The 26,537-nt window shown below is 33.5% G+C and overlaps 1 protein-coding gene across 1 annotated transcript in view; it reads right to left on the bottom strand.

Moving 5' to 3' along the window:
- LOC127872147 (scavenger receptor cysteine-rich type 1 protein M130-like) overlaps nucleotides 1–25,294 on the bottom strand; it is a 35,541-nt gene extending 10,247 nt beyond the window's left edge. Inside the window, exons 1-8 of the mRNA XM_052415475.1 lie at nucleotides 25,212–25,294; nucleotides 24,929–24,982; nucleotides 24,584–24,746; nucleotides 24,299–24,459; nucleotides 21,537–21,710; nucleotides 10,212–10,371; nucleotides 5,007–5,168; nucleotides 4,318–4,478 (exon numbers count right to left, since the gene is read on the bottom strand). Coding sequence (XP_052271435.1) covers nucleotides 4,318–4,478; nucleotides 5,007–5,168; nucleotides 10,212–10,371; nucleotides 21,537–21,710; nucleotides 24,299–24,459; nucleotides 24,584–24,746; nucleotides 24,929–24,982; nucleotides 25,212–25,236 — 1,060 coding nt within the window. The 5' untranslated portion in view covers nucleotides 25,237–25,294. The remainder of the gene's footprint in view (nucleotides 1–4,317; nucleotides 4,479–5,006; nucleotides 5,169–10,211; nucleotides 10,372–21,536; nucleotides 21,711–24,298; nucleotides 24,460–24,583; nucleotides 24,747–24,928; nucleotides 24,983–25,211) is intronic.
- Between the last annotated feature and the right edge of the window lie 1,243 nt (nucleotides 25,295–26,537).

The following is a 26,537-nucleotide window of genomic DNA, read 5'->3' as shown; positions in this document are numbered from 1 at the left end:
TTTATTTCATAGAAGGTTATTTAACCTCAATTTTATCAGCATGTGCAAAATATGCGTTAAACAAATTATGTATTGGTTTCATAACTATAACGTCTTTCTTATTTCGTTTCCACTTATTAGCTATGCTAATAGTGAGTTTCTCTCCATCCTCTGAGTTACTAAGTCGTTTCCACAATTTATTTATTCTTTCAAAAGAACAAAAATACATTTGTCATGCTACGTATTTTGTTTAATTAAAAACAACAACAACATGACTGATTTTGATTTAATGGAAAAACTGTCTACAAATAAATCACGACTTTAACACTGTTCATGCAGAATACTAATCACATAGGAAGGGGGGATCCGTATACGGAAGCTAACTGATTTTCAGCGAGGTTAGTTGGAACTGACTTCCAAAATGGCGTCGTTTTTGTTGATTTTCGCTTAAGAGTAACTTTTATTTTCACTCGGTAAAACATTGTTCATTTCTATTTGCTAAACATGAATGCTTATTCTCGACTTAACAGTGTTTGACCTTCCCTCGTTTTAAGATTGTAGAATTTGGAATAAAAAACATATCGAAGGGCAACCGTTCATAAATGTGTTGTTTTCTTACGTGACCTTCGAGTTATTTGATATACTACTATCATTTTATCTCATAATTTATAGGATTTGCGCATGTGTATTGTAAAATAACACACAACACGATTATTTTATTTTCCCGGTGCGGTTTTATCTCTTAAAATTAATTTATTGCCGAAATATATTGGTTAAACCCCCTAATTTAAAAGCACATTTTGGGAACTGACTTTCAAATGACAATAATCTCTTTCAAATCTTAAATGGTTTGACACGAATTACCTACCCGTCTTTCATACAGTTTATGTGTGTTCTCTAATATTATAGATGGTTAGCAAGTTATGTGGTGCAATATAAGTGTTTTCATAATTAAGTTACAAACTATAGCATTATAGTAGTGCTGTACGAAAAACCTGCCGTCCAACTTCATCAATTCACCTATTTTAAATGGTTGGGTTGTGGAGTGGCTGATATACCAGCTAATACAATGTTTATCAGCCCCTTTCAGTAATATTTTAATGAATTTCGTGCGTTTTATGACATGTCGACCTTATTCTGATGAGCTTTTGTTTAACCATTACGTTAACCTTCTTTGAATATGATGCAGGTCTGAGCGGGCGGTAGAAAGTTTTTACTTTAATTGCAGTATATGGTATTAGGAATTTAAAAATAGAACAGAACTGAGATAACATTCCCCATTCAAGGATCTCACATGAACAAAACAATTAACATGTTCATATGATGTTTGAAGTTTTAATAAAGTATTCATGGGCAAATCTGACATACATGTATAATTGCTACAAATAATACTTAAATTCACTGTCCTTTCCGTATATATCATGACGCTATTTCTTACGTTTTTCATATTCAAATAAACCATGATCTGCGTTACGTAATTTCTTCCCGTTATGTTTTTGCATACATTTTCAAGTGTACTCAGCACTTACACGCATGCTAACAAATTATTTTGGGTAGGAATGAACGTGTTATGAAGTTTACACATTCACATTACTTAGACAATAACACAAGGCAGAGCTGGGTCGGCCGTCTATAATCGGCCCGCTGCCGACATAACGGCCCGAGGGCCATTGTACGGCTAGGGCCGATTTTAGACGTCCGGCCCAGCTCTTCCGTGTGTTATCGTTTATATAACATATCATACTTTTTTGATATTTCACTAAAATTAATACAGAACCAGCATTCCGCACTTTTATTTTCATTCAACTGATTACGCAATTTATGACGTAACTCATGTGACGTAATTTCAATGACGAAACTACCTAGACTCTCTGGATTGTAGAACAACAATTCGGACGTGGAGGGTTTTTATTTAACAATTAAATATTTTTCAAGCATCGAACGATTCCAAAACCTATTTTGGATTTTGTGTTTGTCATGCATAATTGAGAGCTTCGATAGTAATACAATTATTGTAATCGCTTCGACATTCGATTTCGTAAATCGTGTTTGTGGTAACCGTGTTAAGCATTCGATGCAATCGTTTAAAAAGTGTGATTTAAAATCAAAATAGATAAGCGGATTGAATAACAGAAACTGAAATTACAAATCTTTGTTATTTCATTACTACAAAAACCGGATTGTAGTTGTTATCGAGGTATGTGTGTCTTTTTCAATAGATTTTGCTGTTTCAATGTTTGACGAATCTTACTAAAGCACAAATAGAGGCATCAATTTTATGTACAGATGAGTGTCAGTATCAATCGATATTTGCATTATCCACATTGTTTGCTACGTGTCTTTATAATTGAGTTCGATTTTTCCGTTCTTGAGCTGTGGCTTAATTTTATTAATCATCGTTTGCGAACACTAAATGTGGACTCCATTTTGTTCAGTATAAAACTATAAGCCGTGAAGCCGCGTGATCCGATTCTTTTCTGATTTGAAAAATCGGCCCGGCTCAGCCGGCTGATATAATTTATATTGGCCCGCTAAATACGAATAACGGCCCGCTCGCGACGTCATTGTGTTACTATTTATAGTAACAATATGTGATATTTAAGGTAGTGTTAGGAACAAACAGAATAACTTATCTCGGTGAACCAATAATTTATTTCCTCAATACAAAAGGCTTAAATAATATGCTCTTAAGTAAGTTTATAAAGGAAAAAATATAAGTATATAATGAACATTTTTACTAAAGTCATATCGCAAAAGGCACACATTTTCTATCCACTACAAGTTCACTGTTCGCGAGCATGATATATTCACCCACCACAGAACTTGTTTAAGACTATTTCGTCCAAAATGTGTCCCATCGAAGTTGGAAAAATGTGTCAATATCGCTGTGGCAAAACGCGTTAAATGTAATTGTTTTTCATCAGCAGAAACTATTTAAGTTTGCAATTAAAAAAACTATCTACAGATATGCATCTTCTAAGCTCGCGTTAGGTATATCAAATCGCTTTAGATATTCCGAATCTCAATAATGGTAGTATTTGTATCTCATAAACCTTGTTAACGTATCGAACAGGCTTTACACTTTGTTTTTCATTACACGTAAATTGCACTTGTATATACATTTTTGGGGTATTTAACAGGCGTGGTACTTAGACGTGATCATTTTTGTTTAATGGGTGGGTTTCCATGTTCGTATCGCTTTCTCGAGCGGTACACACTTTGGTCCTTTTTTAATCTCACCAAGCTTGTTAAATGCAGTTTTATTATGTGTTAGTGTTATTTAAAAATAAAATATCAAAATATGAATTTTGTTATTTTAATATTTACATGATGAATTATTGTTAATTATATAAAATCTGCATACATTTGTCGGAAGTCGTAAAATGTTAAAATGTATTTGATGGCAAAACATTTTACCGGCATTAAAATAAGTTTTCAACGTCAATCCCCTCAACATTGTAAGTACTGTTAAATTGAACAAAGTCACGATCATGTTTAATCAAAACGTAATTTGAGATAATTCATTATCCTCTGTCATAGAGATATTAGGTTTTATATGCTTATGAACTAACTGTTCACGCATGTTGTTGTAAATTTTGCCTTTTTTTAAATGATTTCAATGATTCACCTATTTGCACTCATATATTTTTATTTAATCTTAAACTAAAATGTTGAAAAATAAGTTAACTAAGTTTCTGAATGGTTTATGTTTTACTACACAACACTCGAGTGTATGGAAGTGTAGAAGTAGTTTTATTTAAATATTTTTCATGCGAAATTATCAATTTGACTTGTTTGTACATTTCGATCAGCATCTAAAGTAATTGTGTTAATGATGTTTATCCAGTTGGGATTGTATTTTATGCATATAACAAAGTGAACATATCATAAAATATCATATATTTATCAAAAATACATATCAACATGTATAATAATGTCGAGTTACTTTTTCAGCAGCATACGTAAATATTACTTCAAAGAATACTTTATTTTTTATACCAACATGTTCACAGCAACGTTAGGGAAATACCTGTGTAATTGATTAAAATGAAAAAGATTATATAATGTTTCAATAAAGTGCTCAATTCAAAGAAAATGGCTGTAAAAGGTTCGATAGTATCATTTAATTCGGTAGTATTCACTTAGGATTTTAATATTAAACCATATTTTCTATGACAATGAAATCCTTTAAAAATCCCAAGCTACTGGTATATAAAATAATGACTGATTTTAAAACTGACGTATTGCGTTTGATAGAAGTATTATACTTGTCTGCTGCTAGCATGTAACTACTTATATACTTTTTTTAATTTGCTATATTGGGAAATGTAACCGTACCTGTACACAATAGTGTGACAGCTCCTTTTTCGTAGTTGGTAAAAGAATGTGGAGTTGTGTAGGTGCAGTTGTTTATGTGACTTTCTTGACCGGAGCATTGTAAATCGCGTATCATAGGATAGCGAACGCTGTATGCATAGTCAACGTTGAACAAAGAGGCACTGGAAGACAAAAATGATTATGCATTTAGTGGTAGTCTTTTCTCAGTTGACGTTTGTGTTAATCATACTATTGTTGTCAAACCAGAAGTTATTGTTCAATGCTCAATTGAAGCAAACAAAATATTAACGAATATATAAAAAAAACCTGCCTTACTTCAATCCTATCATTTTGCAAAGGACTGTTGCATCTTCAAATTCAAATTTGTTTGGACTGATTGTGCCAATTCTGTCTGCAACACGCAGCTCTACTCGTCCATCGAATGAACTTGATCCGCCGACCAGTTGAACTGAGCTGATATTCAAAGGAAATCCTACAAAAAGCTTGAACGATAATTATGCTTATTTAAAATAACTTTTTAGGATCCAGTCGTTGATAAAACATGTTTTTTTTTTACTTAAGCCACAGCTCTTTCATGTCATGAATCAATATCCAAAAAGACATTCACACATTTAATCATGTAAATACATCGTGTTTCGTACATGGAAATATTATTCACGTGTAGGAATATAAAATTGCATTTGAGCTACCAAAAACCGATACCTTCACACGCAACGCTTAATTGATAAGTACATAAGTAGACAGTAGTGTAGTTGCAAGAGTTCACATGATCGGCATTCGAAGGACATTGTACGTGACCGATAAATCCGTTAGTGGTGTTTTGTCTCCACGTGGTTCGATGTGTAACATATCTGAAACAGAGTGTGATAAATTTTATTCTTCAAACAATGCCTCTGGATACATACCAACTATGTATGTTTAAGTTTATTAAGTCATATTTCTACTTCAAGATACTTCCTCGATATCATGTTCGTATTTTGTCTGACCAAGATCCTTACCAGTCTACAAACCAAACCTCAAATCGATATAACTATTTCACTGGTTTGCAAAGTTCGTACAACCAAAATATACGTCTACAATTGCTTTGTGTATACCAGTAGAATAATTAAGAGTTGTCGTTTGTTCGAATAAAATGTTATTGTTGATACGTTTTGTTGCTCTCAAAAACATGTTGTTTAAATTTGAGTTTACTATTATAATAACAATTAATTTAAATTTTCTAACTAATAATTTCATCTTTATTTAATTTGACGAACTGTTTTGTTTTGTTTGCGTAATTTAAAACTCAATGTTTTATAAAACAAAAAACACATATAAATTCATAAAACTGTTTAGAAGTTAGCTTTTCTTGGAACCACCAACAATCTCAGAAATGTAAGGAGGTGTTTTTTATTTGAAAAATATTTGGATTGAAAATTTGCGGAGGGGGAAATTCATCTAATCGCTGAGGAAGTTTTGGAGGGACTTTTATAAAGGTTTCAAATAAGTCTTTAAAAAGATGTGATCCCGGGGCTTCGTAAAGTATTTACCATAGAGGCAGTATTTGAATAATATTTGTATTTTATCTCTTAACGATGCTTCATTAAGAAAACGTTGTGTTCAAGGGAGCTAAACAAACTGGAGGGGCAGAGCAGTTTTCTAACTGGCTAGATTGCACATGATTAATCTATGTATGAACATGTGGCATATTCTAACACATGAGTTTTGTTAGTTTAACCACATAGCCGCCGTGAGTGGACAGTTTTGATTGAATAACATTGATGAAACCTTGTGTACATATTTAAATCACTCAATGAAGTTTTGGTTGACTCTCTGGGAAATGCATTTTAAGTATCTGAAATTGTGCAAAACTATGGTTGATTGAGTGTGGCGTAACGTTTAAAGACTTTTTTAAAAATCTTTTTTTCAAGCCGATGATCGTATTTTCGAGAAAGTTTAAGGTTATGCACTTCTGGTAACCTTCTACGAAATTCCTTTAAAATAGTATCATTACTTTGTCGCTATTTCGATGGACTGTTTTCTTTTTTTTTTTCAATGTAAATAATGAAAACAGGCTTCAAAACTAGGACCAAAGACAGAGAGCTTTAGTAACTAAACTACTCTAAGCAGCTTTAGTGATATTTGTTTAATAATTATTAGAAGAGGGAATTTCATGAACAGGAAAAATGGTGATTCTTCAGAGCTGTCAATTGTGATGTTATTTGGATCAAGCTTATGCCAGATCGGGAAAGAAAACATAATTATCAAGGGGTTTACGAAGATGTGCTGGCGCAAAAGGCGTTTTATGTGACAAAGATGCATTTGTCTCAAAATGTTAGTGCCATATTCTTTTCAATTGCTACAGTTCCGATTTTTTTTTAAGCCATCATTAACAAAAAAAAAGTGTTTTAAGTTATTGGTTTTCACACAAACCACAGCCAAAAGTATCCATTACCGAATCTGAGATCAATTTACCCGTTCGGTAAAATGAGTGTTGATTTCTCATTACATCAAATACATTATTCTGCAATATAAAATTTATTTAAAAACACCTGCCGAGACAGGTATGCGCAATATGAAAAAAAAACACTATGGAGAAAAGCAAGAAAATACGATTTGCGACATATTTATAAGAATTAATAAGCATAGTATGCTTCTTTTTCTTGCAAGCAACCTTGTTTAGGTGTATTTGAAATGTGTCATATGTATGATGCGTATGGTTAAGGTTTTTAGAATCAAGTATGGTGATATGTTCTTGAGGGTATCCTAGTTGATATTATTATCATAAACTATTATTACAATAAGTGTTGATATTAAAAATAAACCTATTAAATAACAAGCATTTTAGATAAAGTGTATTTTCATGAGAACAGCTTTTCAAGCGAATATTATACAAACTATAGTGATGCTCTATTATACTTTATTATATCATACATTTTTATTCTTAAATAATTCATCTCCATGACGATCAAAATATAACTTGTTATCATACATACATTTTTCAAAACATATGTTTTTATTGTTGTTCTCATTGACGGAATATAATTTAAAAAATAGTACTGGTCAACTTTTATTTTCTGTTTTTATTGGGAAATCATAGCCCTAAAACAATATTCGATTTCAATCGATCATATTTCAATGTAAAAATGAATCTCCAAGTTTACTTCTAAGATAGACATTATACTTTGTTTAACATAAATACTTATAATTGCCAGTTAAAAAAATAATGGAATAGTGTACACTCTTGACATCACCGAACATAACAATAAATGTTAGAACTACAAGTATTGTTGACCATTTACATAAAAATATCAATGCTTTAACTAATAACAAAAGCAAATGAAAAGCATACGCTTGATTTGGATATCAATGTTACAGTGAAAATCTTCAAAAGTCATCTTTTGTACAGTTAATCAGAATTATTTATGAAACATTAAGGGTTTATGGTAACTAGCATATATCATATGATGTTGATGTTGCTTTGACTGTATGCATCTATAATGTAATATCTTTAAGGGATCACGGATGTTAAAAAATCGAATGGGAACTTCTATGAAATGAAATGTTCAGATTTTACACCGAATGTTCGTTCCATTTCTACAAACTATAAAAAGTACATTGTCATTGATAGTCATTACAGTGTGTGTACATTTTATCGTAAATATCAATGATAACAAAAAAATATATGTCACTGCTGGATGCTGTATTACGAAAACCGTCATTTAGTGTTTCCATTTTTCTCGCGTAATTATGTCATGAAATAAACGATAACATGTTAAATAGTTCAATGTTTACACTCACAATGAAGTTATTATACCTTTTTGAAAACAGTTTAAATAAACCTTGCCACCAGTCCAGTCTAAAATAAGAAACCGTATAATTGTACATTTTTGTTTGCTTTGTATTGAAAGCCATGATATGATCCAAGTGTTAATACTTTTGTTTTAAGTTCAAGATCTGTATTAAAGAGGTCGATAAGAAAAATGTCTTCTGATAGTGCTTCTGTAATGTCGTGGTCATTAACATTTCAGATGACTAAATTCATTTAAATTGTCATCCACTACTATTGTTCGCTTATAGACCGACTAGCATGAACTAAATACCACTTTTCGATATCAGTTTAAAACAATATTTAAAAAAATAATGTCAATAATTTGATCGCAAATATTGGTCCCTGTTACTTCAAATAGGTTATTAGGTTTTCAATTGCAAACTTGTCAAAAAGTCAATATACAAAATGCGAAATCAATTGGCAGTACACAGTGTCACTATGCACTGTCTTCTCTTGTCCGATTTGTATGTAATATATTAGCTTCAAACATTCATATAAAGTGTTCATCTGACTTTTGCTCCAGTTTCATGATTATGAATTGTTCATGTATAATTAGGGAAACTAGGATTTCATCTTGATTTGGTAAAACATGGTGATTGTGGATAAAAAGTAATGACACTTTTAAAACCTTTTAAATGGTATACATAAAGAATAAAGTTTGCACTTAAATATTCATATTTATTTACGGTATCTTGAATTTTCGATCGATTGGCCAATTGTAGAAAAATTGTAAAAAATGTTTGAAAAAACAAGGTAATTTCCCGATCGCGGAGCAAAATGTAAACAAATAGGAAAACAGACTGCTGAGGGTTATTCCGCAAATTTCCAGATGGGATGATATCCCCCCACACTGATTCTGACCTTTCATTTTACTTTGAACCATTTAAAAAATCAGGTGACATATCATGAGAACACATGTTTTAATAAAGTGTGATAAAGATTGGGGAAAAGAATTTGTCTTCTTGAGTATTCACAAGATCTAAAAGCCATATGAGGCAAACTGCGTCACCTTGTTACCATGTTTTTTTCAAACGCCGGTACAGCTTTCAAACGATATTTCATAGGAACAATTTCTGAAAATTGGACGAACCATGCGACGTCTGGAGTATTCACTTGGATTCACTTTAGCCATATAAGGTTAACTGCCCCGAAAATGTGCAGCCAAGTTTTACAACGGACCGAAACCAGTTTCATACTCGGCCGAGGTATCATCATAACACATTTTCTGAGCATGTGTAATGACGATTGGACAAAACGTTCGATTTCCAGAATGTTGTCAACGTTTCACTGTGGCAATGTAAGGAAAAGTGCGCCACCTCCCTTGCGGCCATGTATTTCAATTGACCTGAACAATTTTCGAATTACAACAAAATAGTATTACGCCAAATATTTTGAGCGACTTCCATGACGAGTAAAAATCAAAGTTGTATAATTATTTTAAATAAATTTGTTGGGCCACCAAACTTGTTTTGAGTGTTCACAATATTAAAGACACATGGCGGACAGGATCCGGACGACGGAAAGAAGAATATCACAAAAGCTTACATCAGCAAGTTATGCTCATATAAGCTAACATGTTTAAGCCATAAACCACGCAGCAAATTTGTTATCAATTTGATAAAATAAAATAAATCGTACAAACACGTCACTGTTTATTTAAATGTTTCTGGTACTTAACATGTTTCGGCCCTAGCCTTCATCAGTAGTACATTACTATAAACCAATTTTTTATCAATTTGATGAAATATTCTTTGATGAAATCGGTTTAATTGCATACAAACAACTTTGAAGTATTAACATTATTGACTAGGAGATGGTCAGTTGTTCTTATTTAGATAACAGTGTAGCTAAGATAGGATAAAAGTGTAAAAGTTGACAAATTTATTTTATGAAATTTACTGTATATGTTAATGTTTTTATGAAGCCCTCGTTTTTGTGAAGAAAGTGATACAAATGTGCCAATATCAGAGATAAATGGAGGTATTTTAGTTAATTAAACCTTGAAAATATAAATTTAAGTACCTCAAAATTATCAAGCAAATTAAACTTCATAAGTAACTCTTCCTCCTCTTAAAACACTTACTTCAGTCCTTTCATTGTACAAAACACAGCAGCGAAAGAGTAATAACTGCGACCGTTTTCGTACGAGTAACCACACACTGGACCCCAAGTATCACCGACAAGCACTTCCACACCTCCATCATACGGGCCGACTCCACCAACAAATCGAACGTCTCTCACATCTGCAATAATATAAAGACGCACTTGGAAGTGTTAACTGTTAATTATATTATCGATATGTGTGTGTCAGTTACAGTCCCAACTCTATTATTAGAATGAATTAATTGAAGGAATTTTAGTTTAGATTTTTATTATATACTAGAAATAGAAACATTTTGTACAAAAACTAACATATTATTGTAACCGATTTTGCAAAACAACGGCGCGCTACACAACAATGCAAAAACAATATCAAAAATAGCAGGTTTTCTCTGAAAAGAATCACCGGAACGGCATAACACTGTGTCCACGTCAATACAATTTCATATTGAAAAACTTGCCCTGTGGTTATGCGTCTTGGATTTCAATATTTTTTATGGAAACAAAGAGAATAAGAATAATTAACTTTATTAACATTTCAAATAATATCCATAAATTAATGTAATTTACAAAAAAAACATACCCCTCAACAAATGCTTATTTTCTCGTCGTCAAAAGAAGAAACTAAATCTTAAAAAAGGCGTCTCTACACATTTCCACCAGTAAGACGAATTGTTATTTTGTAATGATGACACCCATAATCAAGTAAGGAATCTCAAAAAGCTAGGATAGATGCTACCGGAGAGTTACGTCCGACGACAACAACATTTACATGATCTGTGATAAACTGAAAACATATCCCACAGAAAATATACACTAAAGAAACTGTAAATGAGGCTATATTTTAAAGTTGTTTCACAAAGTGTTAATGAGGCTATACAGCCAAGTTCTTAATTATCATCTGAAGAAATTGTTCCATTTGTTTGTACTTACAAATTATCTTCACATAATGTTGGAAAAATAAATATTAAATAAAATAGGGACAATAAGGTTATTCGAACGGTTTTCAAAATTTAATTCATTTATTGTATTTAAACGTCCTTCTAATTGACAATATATATTTATTCATTTCAAATAAACGAATGCTGTAACTAGTTGTAAAGTTAGAGCACGCCGTTGTAATTGTTGTACAATTTGAGAAAATCATATGTTTACACATATTACTTTTAACTAATAACAACTTCTTCAGAATATTAGTATCGTCTTTGTCAATTTCTAGGTTATTTTTCATTTATGCTTATACACTAATTTGAAAATAAGTGGTAAATACTTTTAAAAGAAACATATTAGATTGATTTTCTCAAATAGCTTAAATAGAATAAATTCAAACGTTTTATTTTAAATCCTTTTGTGCTATTTTGACATGCTATGGGATGCTTTAATATTACACATAGTGGAATGAAGTTGACAATTGTATCTTTTTTTAATTATACATTTGCATCATACAAGTATCGTAGTGTCATTTACGTAGCATATTTTACAAGTATGGCGCAACACGTCATGAACAATTTTGACTTTGTATGTTTTTGTCTTATGGCGTCGACATCATTTTTACTTTATTATAACACACTTGATAAATACCGATACGGCCGAAGCGCTTATATATCATATGGATACAATCCAGATAAAGATTGATTTTCCATTCATCACTAAGTTTTTTTTATATGGTTACTAGTACTAAAGTAATCAGACAGGAACGACCTGAGAAATTGCACATATGTAATCAGGCACGTAGCTGTGCGTAAGCAGTGTAGGCACGTGCCTGCACATCATTATGAAAAATCGAAAAAATAAAACGCCCGAAAATCTGAGTCACCTTACAGCGCTTGCAGTGCTCCACATCCACCGGGAAAGTGTAGTGGACATTGAAAAAGTGATCAACACGTTTGCCTCTACCAAGAGTCGTAACATGCAGTTCCTCTAACCAAACTTCAGCTATGCAAGTGAATCTCCATCTGTTGCTTAAACCCACTAATGATGTTTTTTCCCGTTTTTTTCTGCATTTCATTAGTGTATATTATAAAATTTCAGGAAAATACGCCGACGAAGTTTAAGCATAAATTAAAGATTTGCACAAAAAACATACACCAATGAAAAGCAAGAAAAACGTTATACCAGTCTTGTAATAACAACTAAACAAAATAATTTAAATTAGTATGTACAGACATATAATCCATTGGGATTGAAGCGTGTCATGCAAATGCTAACAGTTGTTTTCATCGATATTTACATAAATAATCACAATTCATTTGTTGATCCACGTAGTAAATCAGTAAAGGCTTACACGTAAATACGAAGTCATATGAAAACACAGTTATTTATTAGACAGCCGTAGAATATTATGTGATGTTCACTGGTCCGAAATTATTTTGTTATTGGTAGTTCTTGACCGCTCACGCTTTATACGTTTTTTAAAGTACTAAAACTTTTTGGCAAAATTTTAAACTATAATAAATACGATCTTTATCACAGACAAAACAACGTTCCTACCGAGTTAATCTTTTCCGAGTTACATACATATGTTTTTAAAACACTGGCATAAGTACCTTTAAGATTTTAAAGGATTCAGATTAAGTCTACAATCATATATGTCACAATGAAAACATAAATTTAGGTATGTCAAACAAATTAAATAATCTGTATTTTCTCTATATGTCCCTCTATCCGCACACCGGCTTTCATCAACTACTGTTAGAGTTGTCGCGGGATCCTATTCAATGATTTCGGTAATCATTGCAACCACAATTTGTGTTTTTAACGAAGAACTGATAATTATAACACGCATACTGAATGAAATCACCTTCGCTTGGATAATTGAAAGGGTAGACAATCTTACCTATACTATTTTCTCTTTTCGCTAACGACATTGAACTCTCTTTGAGTAATAACAATGAAAACATGATCACGTTAGACCAGCTATCTATTTATTTGTTATTGTTTGCAGATGATGCTGTAATGTTTTCCGAAGCACAAAAAGGATTGCAAAAATCTTTAAATAATCTATACGAATATTGTGAACGATGGAAGTTGAAAGTCAATGTAGAAAAAAACAAAAGTAGTCATATATAAAAAGGGAGGAAATAATTCAATGAATGAGCCAATTGTTTATAACAATGAGCAAATAGAAATGGTTCAATCATTTAACTATCTCGGCATTGTACTATCAAGTGGTGGGTCATTTATACAAACTACTCAAACTTTATCCGATAAAGGCTTAAAGGCTATGGGGTCGCTTTTTGCAATCACCAAAGACATGCATGTTCCTGTTAAAATATTGTTAAATGTGTTCGATTCTTATGTTACTTCAATACTGTGTTATGCGTGTGAGGTTTGGGAGTTTGTAAATGCTGGTGATATTGAAAGAATTCATAGAAGATTTTTGAAACGAATACTTGGTGTCAAAATGAGTACCCCTGAAATCAGCTGTGTACGGGGAACTAGGGCGATGCCCATTAAATATATATATTTCTATGTACGAATTATAAAATATTTTATAAAATTGTATACTGTTAAACAAACTTATTGTATATTATATAGCACACTATGTTATATAAGAAGTGGTGCTGAACTTATAATACGATGTAAAAATTGGATTACCCAAGTACGGGACTCGCTACAAAACACTGGTTTTGTAGATGTTTGGATGTATCCGGAATCAGTAAATGCAAGTTTATTTATTCCGATATTTAAAAATAGACTAATTGATATTTACATAGGTTTGTGGCTAAATGATTCAAATGTTAAAAGTTCATTAACTCTATACGAAGAATTGAAACATCGATTTGAACTATCTGATAACCTCAACATAATCCAAAACTTTAATTTAAGAAAATACATATCAAAATTAAGACTTTTGTCCCACATGTTAAAAATTGAATCTAGGAGACATATAAATATTCCTAAAACGAACGCAAATGTTTTATATGTAACTCAGGTGATATTGAAGGCGAATACCATTTCTTAATTGTATGTCCTCTTTATGCCGATATAAGAAAAATGTATATTGACAAATTCTATTATAACGGACCTAGTATGCATAAATTTATTATTTTGTTAACAAACACTAACACCTAAATAAACTCGCGATATTTTGTAAAAATGCTTGTAAAATAAGAACTGATAAATTGAATGCAAACGTTGAGTGATATGATGATTTGTGCATTTTTACAACTTTTTATGTACTATTTTGGTCACTTTCGCATTACTATGCATGTGCTTATTGCTTATATTATTGTTAGTTATGTATATGTAACGATGGACTGGAAATGTTCAAGTTATATGAATAAACTTTCTGTTCTGTTCTGTTCTGCTTTAGTACATTTAAAATTCGCGCTGGGTCCAGATTGTTCTGACTGACAGACGGACGAACGGATAAAACTGAAATAATAGCATATTACCCAAATGACCCTAAATCCGCATACCAAATTGCATCAACCAATATGTTTCTCTTTTAAAAAAGAAATATCGCAGATACCATATGTTTGCGTTCAATTATATACAAGATAAGTATTGATGCAAAGCATCAAAGTGCGTCGGGAATTTCAGTGTAAAAGGCACTCAATGAAGTTACATGGAACGATTTTTTTATACTGTATATATTAATATATTGGCCGATTATTTTAAACAAAATAGAAAAATATACTGGTATAACCATTATCTATGATTGTGTGTTATAACCCCCAAATAACCATTATCTATGATGTTGTGTTATAACCCCCAAATAACCATTATCTATGACTTTGTGTTGTAACCCCCAAATATTTCATAGTTCATTTAATTTACACTGGTTTCCTTTTTTTAGTGGCATCCGTGTGCAGTTTTCATTAATGGAACATAACTGTGTAGGTTTAAAAAAAATCTGCTTCATCTTGTAAGCTTAATTTCATATTTGTTTCAACTTCAAGGGGAGATGATTCTGAACTTATTCCTACGTTGCTCATTTACATTAGGGGTTGAGTACTCATTGATATAAAGACACTGTAAAAGAATTAATGTGTTTATGACCGCCCCCACCCTCTTACACATATATTTCATGGGCATAATAAAAACAAAAAATGGTTACAATAAAACAGCATATTTATTTAAAATAAATTGTCTACATCAAAACAAAAAGTTAACATAAATCACAAATAAAATAACTTGATTCTACTGGGGCTCGAACCTTGGGCCTCTCAAATGTGAAGCGAGCGTGTAACCACTACACTACGGAACCGCTTGGAAAATCACCTTCTAACTAAGATGTTAATAAGCTATAAATAGTCGGTTTAAATGTAAACCCGGAAGTTTAAACGCTGGATAGTGAGCGGGGTTAAAGGTCCATACCAAAGGGTTCATACCACTGGCAAGATACGGGTCAGGCCTGCGGCCTTCTATATGTGGTTATTCAAAATAGAACTTGTAGGAGGACTTGATAGTAATGAGACTGGGGTGCTGTGCTGGTGCTCCTCATTGATAAGCGGCTGCTTCCGTTATCCCGACTCATTATTACAATTAATAATACGTGTCGCGCTTCGCGCTCTAAAGCGCCTTTATTAGTAACTAGGTGGTTGCTAGGATAGTGGAACAAAGAAGGTTTTAATGTGTTTACGAACCCCCCCCCCCACCCTCTCACACATATATTTCATGGGCATAATAAAAACAAAAAATGGTTGCAATAAAACAGCATATTTATTTTAACTAAAATGTCTACATCAAAACAAAAAGTTAACATAGAACACAAATAAAATAATTTGATTCTACTGGGGTTCGAACCTTGGACCTCTCACATGTGAAGACAGCGTGTGACCACAACACTACGGAACCGCTTGAAAAATCACCATCAAACTAACATATTAAGGTAGTGGAAGCCTAATGGGTACTTTTCCAGGAACACTCTTTGTTATTATTTCCACATAGTAAATTGTATATCACAACTAATTGCTAAATTTTCAAACTTTTTACCAGCCGGTTAACTTTTTATACTTGGTTAAATACACCTACCCCTTGACTCGGTTGGGCGTTTTCTATGGATTTACCCTATATCCAAACAAGGGCTGTTTGTAAAAAATGCATGCCCACCATATGGGCTGTCAGTTTCACTGGCAGTTATTGTGTGAATAAGTTTTTTGTCACTGACCTTGACCTTTTACCTAGTGACTTGAAAATCAATAGGAGTCATCTGCCAGTCGGGATCAATGTACCTATGAAGTTTCATGATCCTAGGCCATATTATTCTTAAGTTATCATCAGGAAATCATTTTACTGTTTCGAATCACTGTGACCTTGACCTTTGACCTAGTGACCAGAAAATTAAAAGGTGGCATCTTCCAGTCATGATCAATGATCCTATAAAGTTTCATGACCATAGGCGTAAGCATTCTGATACCATTTTACCGTTTAGAGTCACTGTGACCTTGACCTTTGACCTAGTGACCTTAAAATAAATAGGGGTCATCTGCTAGCCATGATCAATGTACCTGTGAAGTTTCATGATCCTGGGCCTTATTATTCTTGAGTTATCATCCGGATTCTGTTTTACTATTTCGAGACGCTGTGACCTTGACCTTTGGCCTAGTGACCTGAAAAGCAATAGGGGTCATCTGCCAGTCATGATCAATCTATGTATGAAGTTTCATGATCCTAGGCCTAAGCGTTCTTGAGTTATCATCCGGAAACCATCTGGTGGACGGACTGTCGGACGGACCGACCGACCAAACGACGGACCGACCGACCGACATGAGCAAAACAATATATCCCCTCTTCTTCGAAGGGGAGCATGAATATATAGTTTGTGTAATGTGATATACATATATTTTGACAATTAACTTGATAAACGTACACGACTGGATTTTGTTAGTAGATTTAAAAATGTGTCATTGAAAGAGAATTGTCCCTTTGATGTCCAATAATATATGCACTTATCTGGATAAAATGGCAAAAACGACAACAAATGGTTCAGTGACAAGAAACTTTAATAACGTTTTATGTCACTTGTAGTGTGATGAAATGCATATATTGTACATATTCATTCAACACAACATATTTTCTACACACTGAATGAAGTTTTACCGTTCCTATCTCAAGAAATTTTACTTTGAGTATGCCTACCCCAATTCATTTTCACGCAATGAATTTAAGTATAAAATTGTATATCACTTCTTTTGGGGGGTTTTCTAGTTGCTTATTAAAAGCTACAGTTATAAACCATGACATGTGAAGAAATTGAGCTAACTTTGAATTAATATTGATATAATAATACATTAACAAGAGCACCGAATAACGGGTGACACGCTCGGCTGCGAAAGCTTGTAAGATTTTTTTTAGAGGTCACAGTGACCTTGACCTTTAATCTAGTGACCCAAAATGGGTGTAGCGTGTAGAACTCATCAAGGTGCATCTACATATGAAGTTTCAAAGTTGTAGGTGGAAGCACTGTGATGTTAGAGGCAAAAATAAAGTTTTATATTAGAGGTCACAGTGATCTTCACCTTTGACCTAGTGACCAAATAATGGGTGTGGTGTGTAGAACTCACTAAGGTGCATGTACATATAAAGTTTCAAAGTTGTAGGTGGAAGCGCTATGATGTTAGAGGCAAAGTTAAAGTTTTATATTAGAGGTAACTGTGACATTGACCTTTGACCTAGCGACCTAAAAATGGGAGTGGCGTGTAATCTCATCAAGGTGCATGTACATATGAAGTTTCAAAGTTGTAGGTGGAAGCACTGTGATGTTAGAGGCAAAGTTAAAGTTTTATATTAGAGGTCACAGTGACCTTGACCTTCGACCTAGTGACCCAAGAATGGGTGTGGCATGTAGAACTCATCAAGGTGCATGTACATATGAAGTTTCAAAGTTGTAGGTGGAAGCAATATGATGTTAGAGGCAAAGTTACAGTTTTATTTAAGAGGTCACAGTGACCTTGATCTTCGACCTAGTGACCCAAAAATGGGTGTGGCGTGTAGAACTCATCAAGGTGCATGCACATATGAAGTGTCAAAGTTGTAGGTGGAAGCACTTTAATTTTAGAGCCAATGTAAAGGTTTTAGCACGACGGCGGACGACGAAGAGGCTATTGCAATACCTCGGAGTTTTCTCCGGAAACAGCTGAGCTAATAATACAATCTTAAGGTCACCTAAAGTCAAAAGGCAACACATGAATACAGGCGCAGATCACCACAAAATGTCAAAGTTGTCCCAATATTACGTAGCATAAAGATGTATAAGTTATCATGGTTCTTTAAACATGTAGCACAATAATAAACAACTTATATTTTAATAAAAACAGCCAGATTAATGACAACTAGATGTACATAATTTAGTATCAGTATAAAGCCATTGCGTGATTTTGACTGGCCGCGTGTCATACGAAAGCCATATTATCTCGTTCCGTCACTTTTCGTCACTGAAAAACTGACCGATTTTAGGGACCACTTCAGATAAAATACTTTTTTGCGTTTGTGACTTTTGGTAGTCCCTCATTGTTTTTAGCAATGAAAGTATCCCTAAAGTCATCCTCTCCGGAACTAGAAAATATAGATTTCAAGTGACACAAGGCCAGTCCATATCCCGCAATGTTTTCAGCTGTTGGTCGATTTAGAGTTCCTCTAGGCAACAGCACGTCTAACAATCTAATGTTCTTTGCCTTTAAGGCTTTCCATGACTTAATTTTACATGTTTTAAGCAAAGATCCTAGTGCTTCAACATCATCAGGAACACTGAAGGCGTTGCAGGTTGCCTGGAAAACACGTTCACTAGATCTTCCTGTTTGTGTGACTGTCCATGATACTATTTTTGAAAACCGGCAAAGAGAAAACAAAACTGCTTACACAATTACAAAACGTTTCAAAACAGTGTGTGTTCAGCAATGCACTTACCAAAACGGAAAATCAAACCTACGCCCATGATGAGCATACAATATGGCTCTGGGAAACTTTGCAAGCCACATCATACAATCATTTAATAGTTGTTTTAATTGATACACTATCAACACTTCCACCATTTACACGCATTATGCCATGATCATCAATACAGATGCCAATCACTTTCTGAGCTTCGGAAGAAATTGGCACTGTCGTCTTCACATATGTCGAGAACTTAAAACCCGTCTTCAAATGCACAGCAGCAATCTGAGTAATATCAGGCCTCGAACTGAAATACAAAATTAAAATACACAATGCTTATTAAATGAATTTTATAATTCCCCTTTAATTTTCATTCTGACGCCTTATATGATCGTTGGTTATGAGAAAATCAATTTTCAGCACAACAAGCACATTACATATTGAAAAGTCGTTGAACTCAAATTCGTTTGTGAAAAGAATTCCCCATTTATATGAATATCTCAGAATTTTAATATACCTATGCTCCTTCATAAGATTTATTACTGACATTAATGAATTTATTTTAAAAAAAAAGTAATATTTGGAATAGCTTTAAATATGTATAATAACAATCACACATATTTTCAATAATGTGCCTGCCCTGGGGTTCTAACCTAAAATATTTTTTAAAATGTAATTTTACCAAACTATGAACACAGTGCCTTTAATAAAACAATTATTATTAATATGTTTCATGTTCATCTGGAAAAGGAAATAAGAAGACAGTTGATTAGAAAAAATACTAAAATTTGGCACCAGAATAGTTAATAAAATTAAAGTTAGTTTTTACACTTACTCCATTTCCTTCTCATAAGCATCAATGGCAGCCTTGTTAGACGACGCAATTTAGTTTTCTTGATGGCCTCCTCAGCACGAGCCTCCATTTTCTTAAGATTTCTATTTTCAATTATGTTTAGAGTGGTTAGGAAGTTATTTACCTTCACCGGCCTGCCAAAACTGACTTTCATTGCCGAAAAGAGAATCGAAAATGATAAAACATGAAAACGAATTAAGGCCGTAGTTACTTAATAATGACGTTACAATGTATTTTCATAGAATCCATTCGTATCATCATTACATTATTACATAACATGAATGAGCAATCAGTTGGATTTAACAACACAAATGCGAAACTAAATTTGAAAACTGAATATGATGGACACCGGAATGTTTCCTTATATATATAACACGATAAACAAATATTCACTGGGAATGACACTTGGAAATTTAAGGGGTCTGATCAATGGCAATTGTACAATGATTAAACATTGATAGAAATGGCAGGTTGAAAAATGAAGACATGCATACCTGTTCCAAGCTTGGTATTTACGTCAAAGCATGGCATTCCCCTGATCTTGAGATGGTGCTGTTTTCCATAAGCAACACGGTTGACTTTTCTACAGTCAGGATTTTCACAAACAACGTACAAATAACCACTGCGGCCATTTTGTAGTTCGCCAACAATGTTATATATTGTCAAAGGAATGGGACTCAGATTACAAAACTGACCATACTGTAATTTGTTTAGCAAAACCTCCAGCTCAACGAGTCAATCAATCTTCTTCCATCCCCCACCCACTTCTGCTTACTCTGTTCACGCCATTTAGCAAATGCGAATAGCTTTTACGTGAGTCATTTTCACACATATCGCCATCGCAGAGCTCGGTTAATGAATATATGTTATCGAAAACAACGTTTTCGATCGGTGTTTGCTTCTTTTTTGTTTTTTTCAAATCGCTCGCTTTTATTTCGCACTTCCATTTTGCTAAGAAAATGTCAACAACCGTGACGTCATGAACACAAATATTTTATGAAACGAATTAATTAAACATATAGTTGTATTGTATAGTTATTAAATCTTAAAGAGATAAGCAATTTTAACTCTTAAATAAAAAAAATACACATTTATTTCGTGTATTTAGTATCATTTCCGGACTTTACCGTATATATCGCTTATAGCCGAAACGCTTTCCGAATACGGCGATATCGACCGCCTATTCCCGATCTCACTAGGCACCTACTGCCTTAATAAGTGACTGTAGTGTAACGGTTATTAAGAAAGCAATAAACCGTGTAATCGCTGTCGTCTTGTAAAATTGAAGAAAATACGCGTTAACAAAAACTCGAACAGCAAAAGTCTGTGCTATTGGTAAAAAAATCACAAAATAAATATATTTGAAAAAACGAAATAACATGAATATTGTCCATACGGCCTTCTATCCGCAAACTAAGTGTCATCAATCGAGCTTGAGTACTGTTTTAACTATAGAAGGATCAATATATTAGTTTCCAGTTATTTCCGTAACCAAAGGAATCACGGACCATGGAAAAACCTTTAGCCCCCTTCCGGTAAAACATGTAGACGCCTTAAACAGCTTTCAATAAATGTATAGTCTGATGTTCCGTAGCTCGATCTATAAACGGTTCAGTAGAAAATCGTTAACAATACCTATTGGTCCGCATTTTTGGCCGTATTCTTCCCAACTGCCATTGAGTCCACATCGATACATGAACTGAAATGTGGATGTCCCGTTGCTGCAGTTGCCTGTGTATAGATCACCATTGGTGGTAATGTTGACATGCTCAAATTGTCCATATGTATGTACTGCCGTTCGTGGACAACCTAAAAACAGTTCATAAAAGACACATAACCACAGTGCCGAATCATTCGAGGGTTTACATACGAGCTGGACATAATGTAAACACGCCGTTAAGAACTTTGTTTTTCCTAATATCTCAAGTGATGGAAATAAATTTAAAAAATCTGAAGTAATTTTCTTGCAGTTTGTTTGTGGCAATATCTTAATGTATAATAATAAATCATTGAATACGTCTGAAAGTGGAGATAAAATGTCAAGTTGCGTGAAGCATAACCGTGCAGTGCACAATACAATTTTGGAACAGAACACAGGCTTATAAAATAAGTAATTCTGATGTATTTTACACTGCCATACGTAGCATAACAAGAGCACCGCATAACGGGTGCCACGCTCGGCTGTGAAAGCTTGTCAGATTTTTTTAGAGGTCACAGTGACCTTGACCTTTGACCTAGTGACCAAACAAGAGATGTGTCAGAAACACAATGTATATTTATCATTTGGCAGGTATATACATCATCTCCCTTTAAAGCTTTATTACTTCCCTTGGATTTTTCCAATCCAACCGGGGGGGGGGGGGGGGTTCTGTAGACAGCCAAAAATGACCAAGTCAGACATCACTGACAACCAAGGCCTGTGGTTTATCAATAAACTTCTTCACATATGTCACAAATAAGAACAGGTAAGAAATGATAATTATATCAAGAGATGTATTCGTCAGAAACACAATGCCCCCTATTGCGCCGCTTTGAAATAAAATTGCTATATATAATTTGGAAGGTATAGAAATCATCTCCTTTTAAAGCTTATTACTTCCCAAGCATTTTGTCTAATCCAACCGGGGTGGGGAGAGGGGAGGGTCTCACAGTCAATTATGACTATGTCAGATATCACTGACAACCAAGGCTGTTGTTTAAAAGAGATCATAGCCGGAGTTGATTTTTCTTTTTCATTAAATTTTATTCATGACGTACCCTGGGGTGTAGATTGCCCCAGGTACTCGCTAAAAGAACTAAATGTGAAATAACAAATGTATGGTGACTTATTATAATATTTAACAAGATTAACAAAGTTATAAGAAACAAAATTATATTTTTCACAATTTACAAACAGTCTTTTGCACGTCTGAACGTTTAATTAATAATTCAGTCTTTGTTCACGTCTGCACGTTTATATGATATTATTGTAAAATTTATATGATGTTATTGTAAAACAGAACACAATGATACCTTTTAACAAATAAAAGTCACCATCTTAAATTTAAGCGGGTCTTAATTAGTATTATGTATTGAGTTTATATCCTTGTTTATAAAACGAGTAATGTATTCACACTTCCTTAATAATTGTAAAGAATAACGAAAAGAAACATATGAGGTTGTATATTTAAATGAAAAAAAAATAATGAAATACAATGTGGTTCCCAGCGAACCACCTCAGGTCATGCACGGGCACTTCCCGCGATGGTCCGCCAGGATCATGATATATAGTCTACAGCTGGAGGCACGTGACAGTTGATCATGTATCTATCGACAGGTATGTTATGAACATCAAAGAAATTATAATTATATTATTTTTTAAAAAATGAAAAATCAATCATTTGAGTTATAAATAATTAAAATAATAAATTTGTACAGTAACTTTGAAAAGAACTTCAATTATTGGTAAGGAAATATATAATATGAGATTTATAATTATATAAATTACTTCCCTTGAAAATAATTGTCTCTAACAAATATCTATTTATAGTAGCACATAATTAAAAGCCACTACCGTGACTGTGATTGACCACTCGAAATGTGCAGCTCCATGAGATACACATGCATGCATGCCAAATATATAAAGTGGCTATGTTCAAAATTGAATAATTTTTCCCTTTTTAAAGCTTATTACTTCCCTTAATTTTGTATTTTTTACCGTAGACCGAAAAGGATGACCTTGACCTTTTACCACAATGTGTTTGTCAGAAACACAATGCCGCCTACTGCGCCGCTTTGATTTATTTAACAAAAATATAAACGTAGGCAGGTCAGATAACTATGTCCATTTAAAGCTTATTACTTCCCTTGACTTTGTTTTTTTGAGCCTAGACCTTGAAGGATGATGTTCGTCTTGAAATTTTTCCACTCAAAATGTGCAGCTCCATGAGATACACATGCATGCAAAATATCAAGGTGCTATCTTCAATATTCAAAAAGTTATGGCCTATGTTAAGGTTTTAGCATGACGCCTACGGCGGACGGCGGACGGCGGACAACGAGCTGGCTATGACAATAGCTCGGGTTTTCTCCGAAAACAGCCTCGCTAAAAATGTGTCTTGTATGCACTAGTTAACGTTCGTAAGAAAAATTGTTTTAAAACGTTTTTGAAAAAGCACCACTTACTGGTGTGTTTATATCCATTAACGTTTAATATGGAGCCCCTCAAAGTTACGTGATCTTGCACCCTGATAACCATGCGGTATAAGTAGAACAAAAGTTACTTGTGTTGTTAACATAATAAAATAAGACATTATTTTATGATTCCTTGCATCACAAGTTAAGATGTATTTATACCATTATTATAACCGATGCACATTTATTACAAAGATTCATATATATTTATTGCGCTGTATTACCTGTACACATCAGACCAACATCCGACAAATGCGAACAAAATACACCCGTGTCGCTGGAGCACATATGGATTGTTTGCTCTGTTCCCCAGCAGGCAATTTGTGAGTAAAATATGGAACCAATGCCATATCCATAGCGACTACCCGTGTAGTATTCTAAGGCACTGTGAATGAAAACAAAAAAACTACACGCTTTGCATATTCAAGAAAATTCAAAATATTGCACTTATTTCTCAAAGCATGTAAAAATGGCATTTTTAAACAACAAGCACCAAATAAAAAATGCACCTCAGATTCGAGTGAAGCATTCTACACAGGACATCTGCGTCACGGATGTCAAAGTTGCCGTCATAACAAATAGTTCCCCAGGTACCATTAATTAGAATTTCTACTCGTCCTTCTAGTTCACTATTACCGCCAACCAATCGGATGTCTTTGCCGGTAAAGTTGTCTAAAATGAGCAAAGAAATGAATAGCATTTTCTCGGTGTTGAATGCAAATGTTATAATTCATATAAATTCGTTTAGCATGTATGATGAATCCCAATATATTTGTTTACCAATTGTTAAACAATTGACTCATGTTTTAATATTATACACACATTTAATACAATATATTTACCAAATTTCTTACATGATCGGACTGAAACATCTTCTGTGTGTACACTATCTTGCTGCCAGAAGACAACTGGAAAAATATTAAACAATATGCATCACCATTAGAATGCTAAATTACATTTTAATCGAGTCTCAAATCAAATAAACAGTCTATTTATTTTTTAAGAGTTTTAATTTATTGTAGGTGCTTCATTATTAGAGAAAAAATGTGTTAGCGTGTACGTGAAAGAAACACCAAACACATTATGTGTCTGTCACTTATATATACCTATAAAGCAAAAGATAACATTCAATCTTACCAAGAATGCATGCAATAATCAGCATCTTTGTGAAGAGTCCGTGATAGTATAATGCAAATGCTCGTCAGTTCTTATACATGTCTGAAGTAAAAATACGGTCGTACATTATTAATTCAAAAAAGCATTTAAACATGATAAGCCCAGCTTTTTTAACTACGATTTCAGATTTGTAATACGTCATTGTAAGTTTCTGTTCTTTTTTCGCGCATTTCCAATCGCTATTGTTCTCTGCATTAAACATAACACAATTAATAAAGAAATAATACCAAACAATTAATGGTTTATGATCATGATTTGTGACAAAGCATTATGTATTTGGTGTATGTTTATTCATATATGAATTAAATATACATTTATGATAGAAAATGACGCATAACAAGTGGAATAAAGAACATATAAGCACACACGTGCTTTTATCTCCCCCCCCCCCAGAAAACCAGAAACAAATATCTCGTCGTAAGTCATTGACGATGCTGCTTCAGCAACTCGTCTAAGTTATCATACCATGGACAAATTCTTTACAATGGCGAGCTATGTAAAAGATCGAGCCAGTCCGATTGTGTATGTTTATTCATATATGAATTAAATATACATTTATGATAGAAAATGACGCATACCAAGTGGAATAAAGAACATATACGCACACACGTGCTTTTATCTCCCCCCAGAAAACCAGAAACAAATATCTCGTCGTAAGTCATTGACGATACTGCTTCAGCAGCTCGTCTAAGTTATCATACCATGGAAGAATTCTTTACAATGGCGAGCTATGTAAAAGACCGATCCAGTCCGATTGAGATAGCGTCGATTTTCTAATCGACATATCTCGCTGATTAGCATTGATAACATTCTCCAGCAGAGTTGTCGTTCATGCCTCAACATAGGGTATGACTAAAATGCGTATATGACTCATATCGGCGGATATGACTGTAAAGTGCGGATATGAACAGATAATGGCTTTTTAAATGTATTTTCCTTTATTTGTGTGATATGAAAATCGTTTTGTGACAAAAATACACGTCGCTAATGTGTAATGTTACGATCGAATGAATTTAAAAGCGTTTTACATTGGCGTTTTAATTTCAGTAACTCCAAATTAATATCCGCGAATATGAACGACCAGTCAGACCACCGCTTTTATTAAATTGCTCTATTTTTAGGCAGTCTTAACATATTTATCACATATTGTGAATTTTAAATTTAACAGTGATTTGTTAATAACAAAACTGCAAGAAAACGCATAATTATTGCCTATATTCGTTCATATCCGCGGATATGAGTCATATACGCATTTTAGACGGACCGCTCAAGGTCATACAACAATGG

The sequence above is a fragment of the Dreissena polymorpha genome, chromosome 3 (assembly GCF_020536995.1).
Source record: "Dreissena polymorpha isolate Duluth1 chromosome 3, UMN_Dpol_1.0, whole genome shotgun sequence".
NCBI lineage: Eukaryota > Metazoa > Mollusca > Bivalvia > Myida > Dreissenidae > Dreissena > Dreissena polymorpha.
Note: the sequence above shows the minus strand (reverse complement) of the source record. Positions and strands in the feature narration are given on the sequence as shown.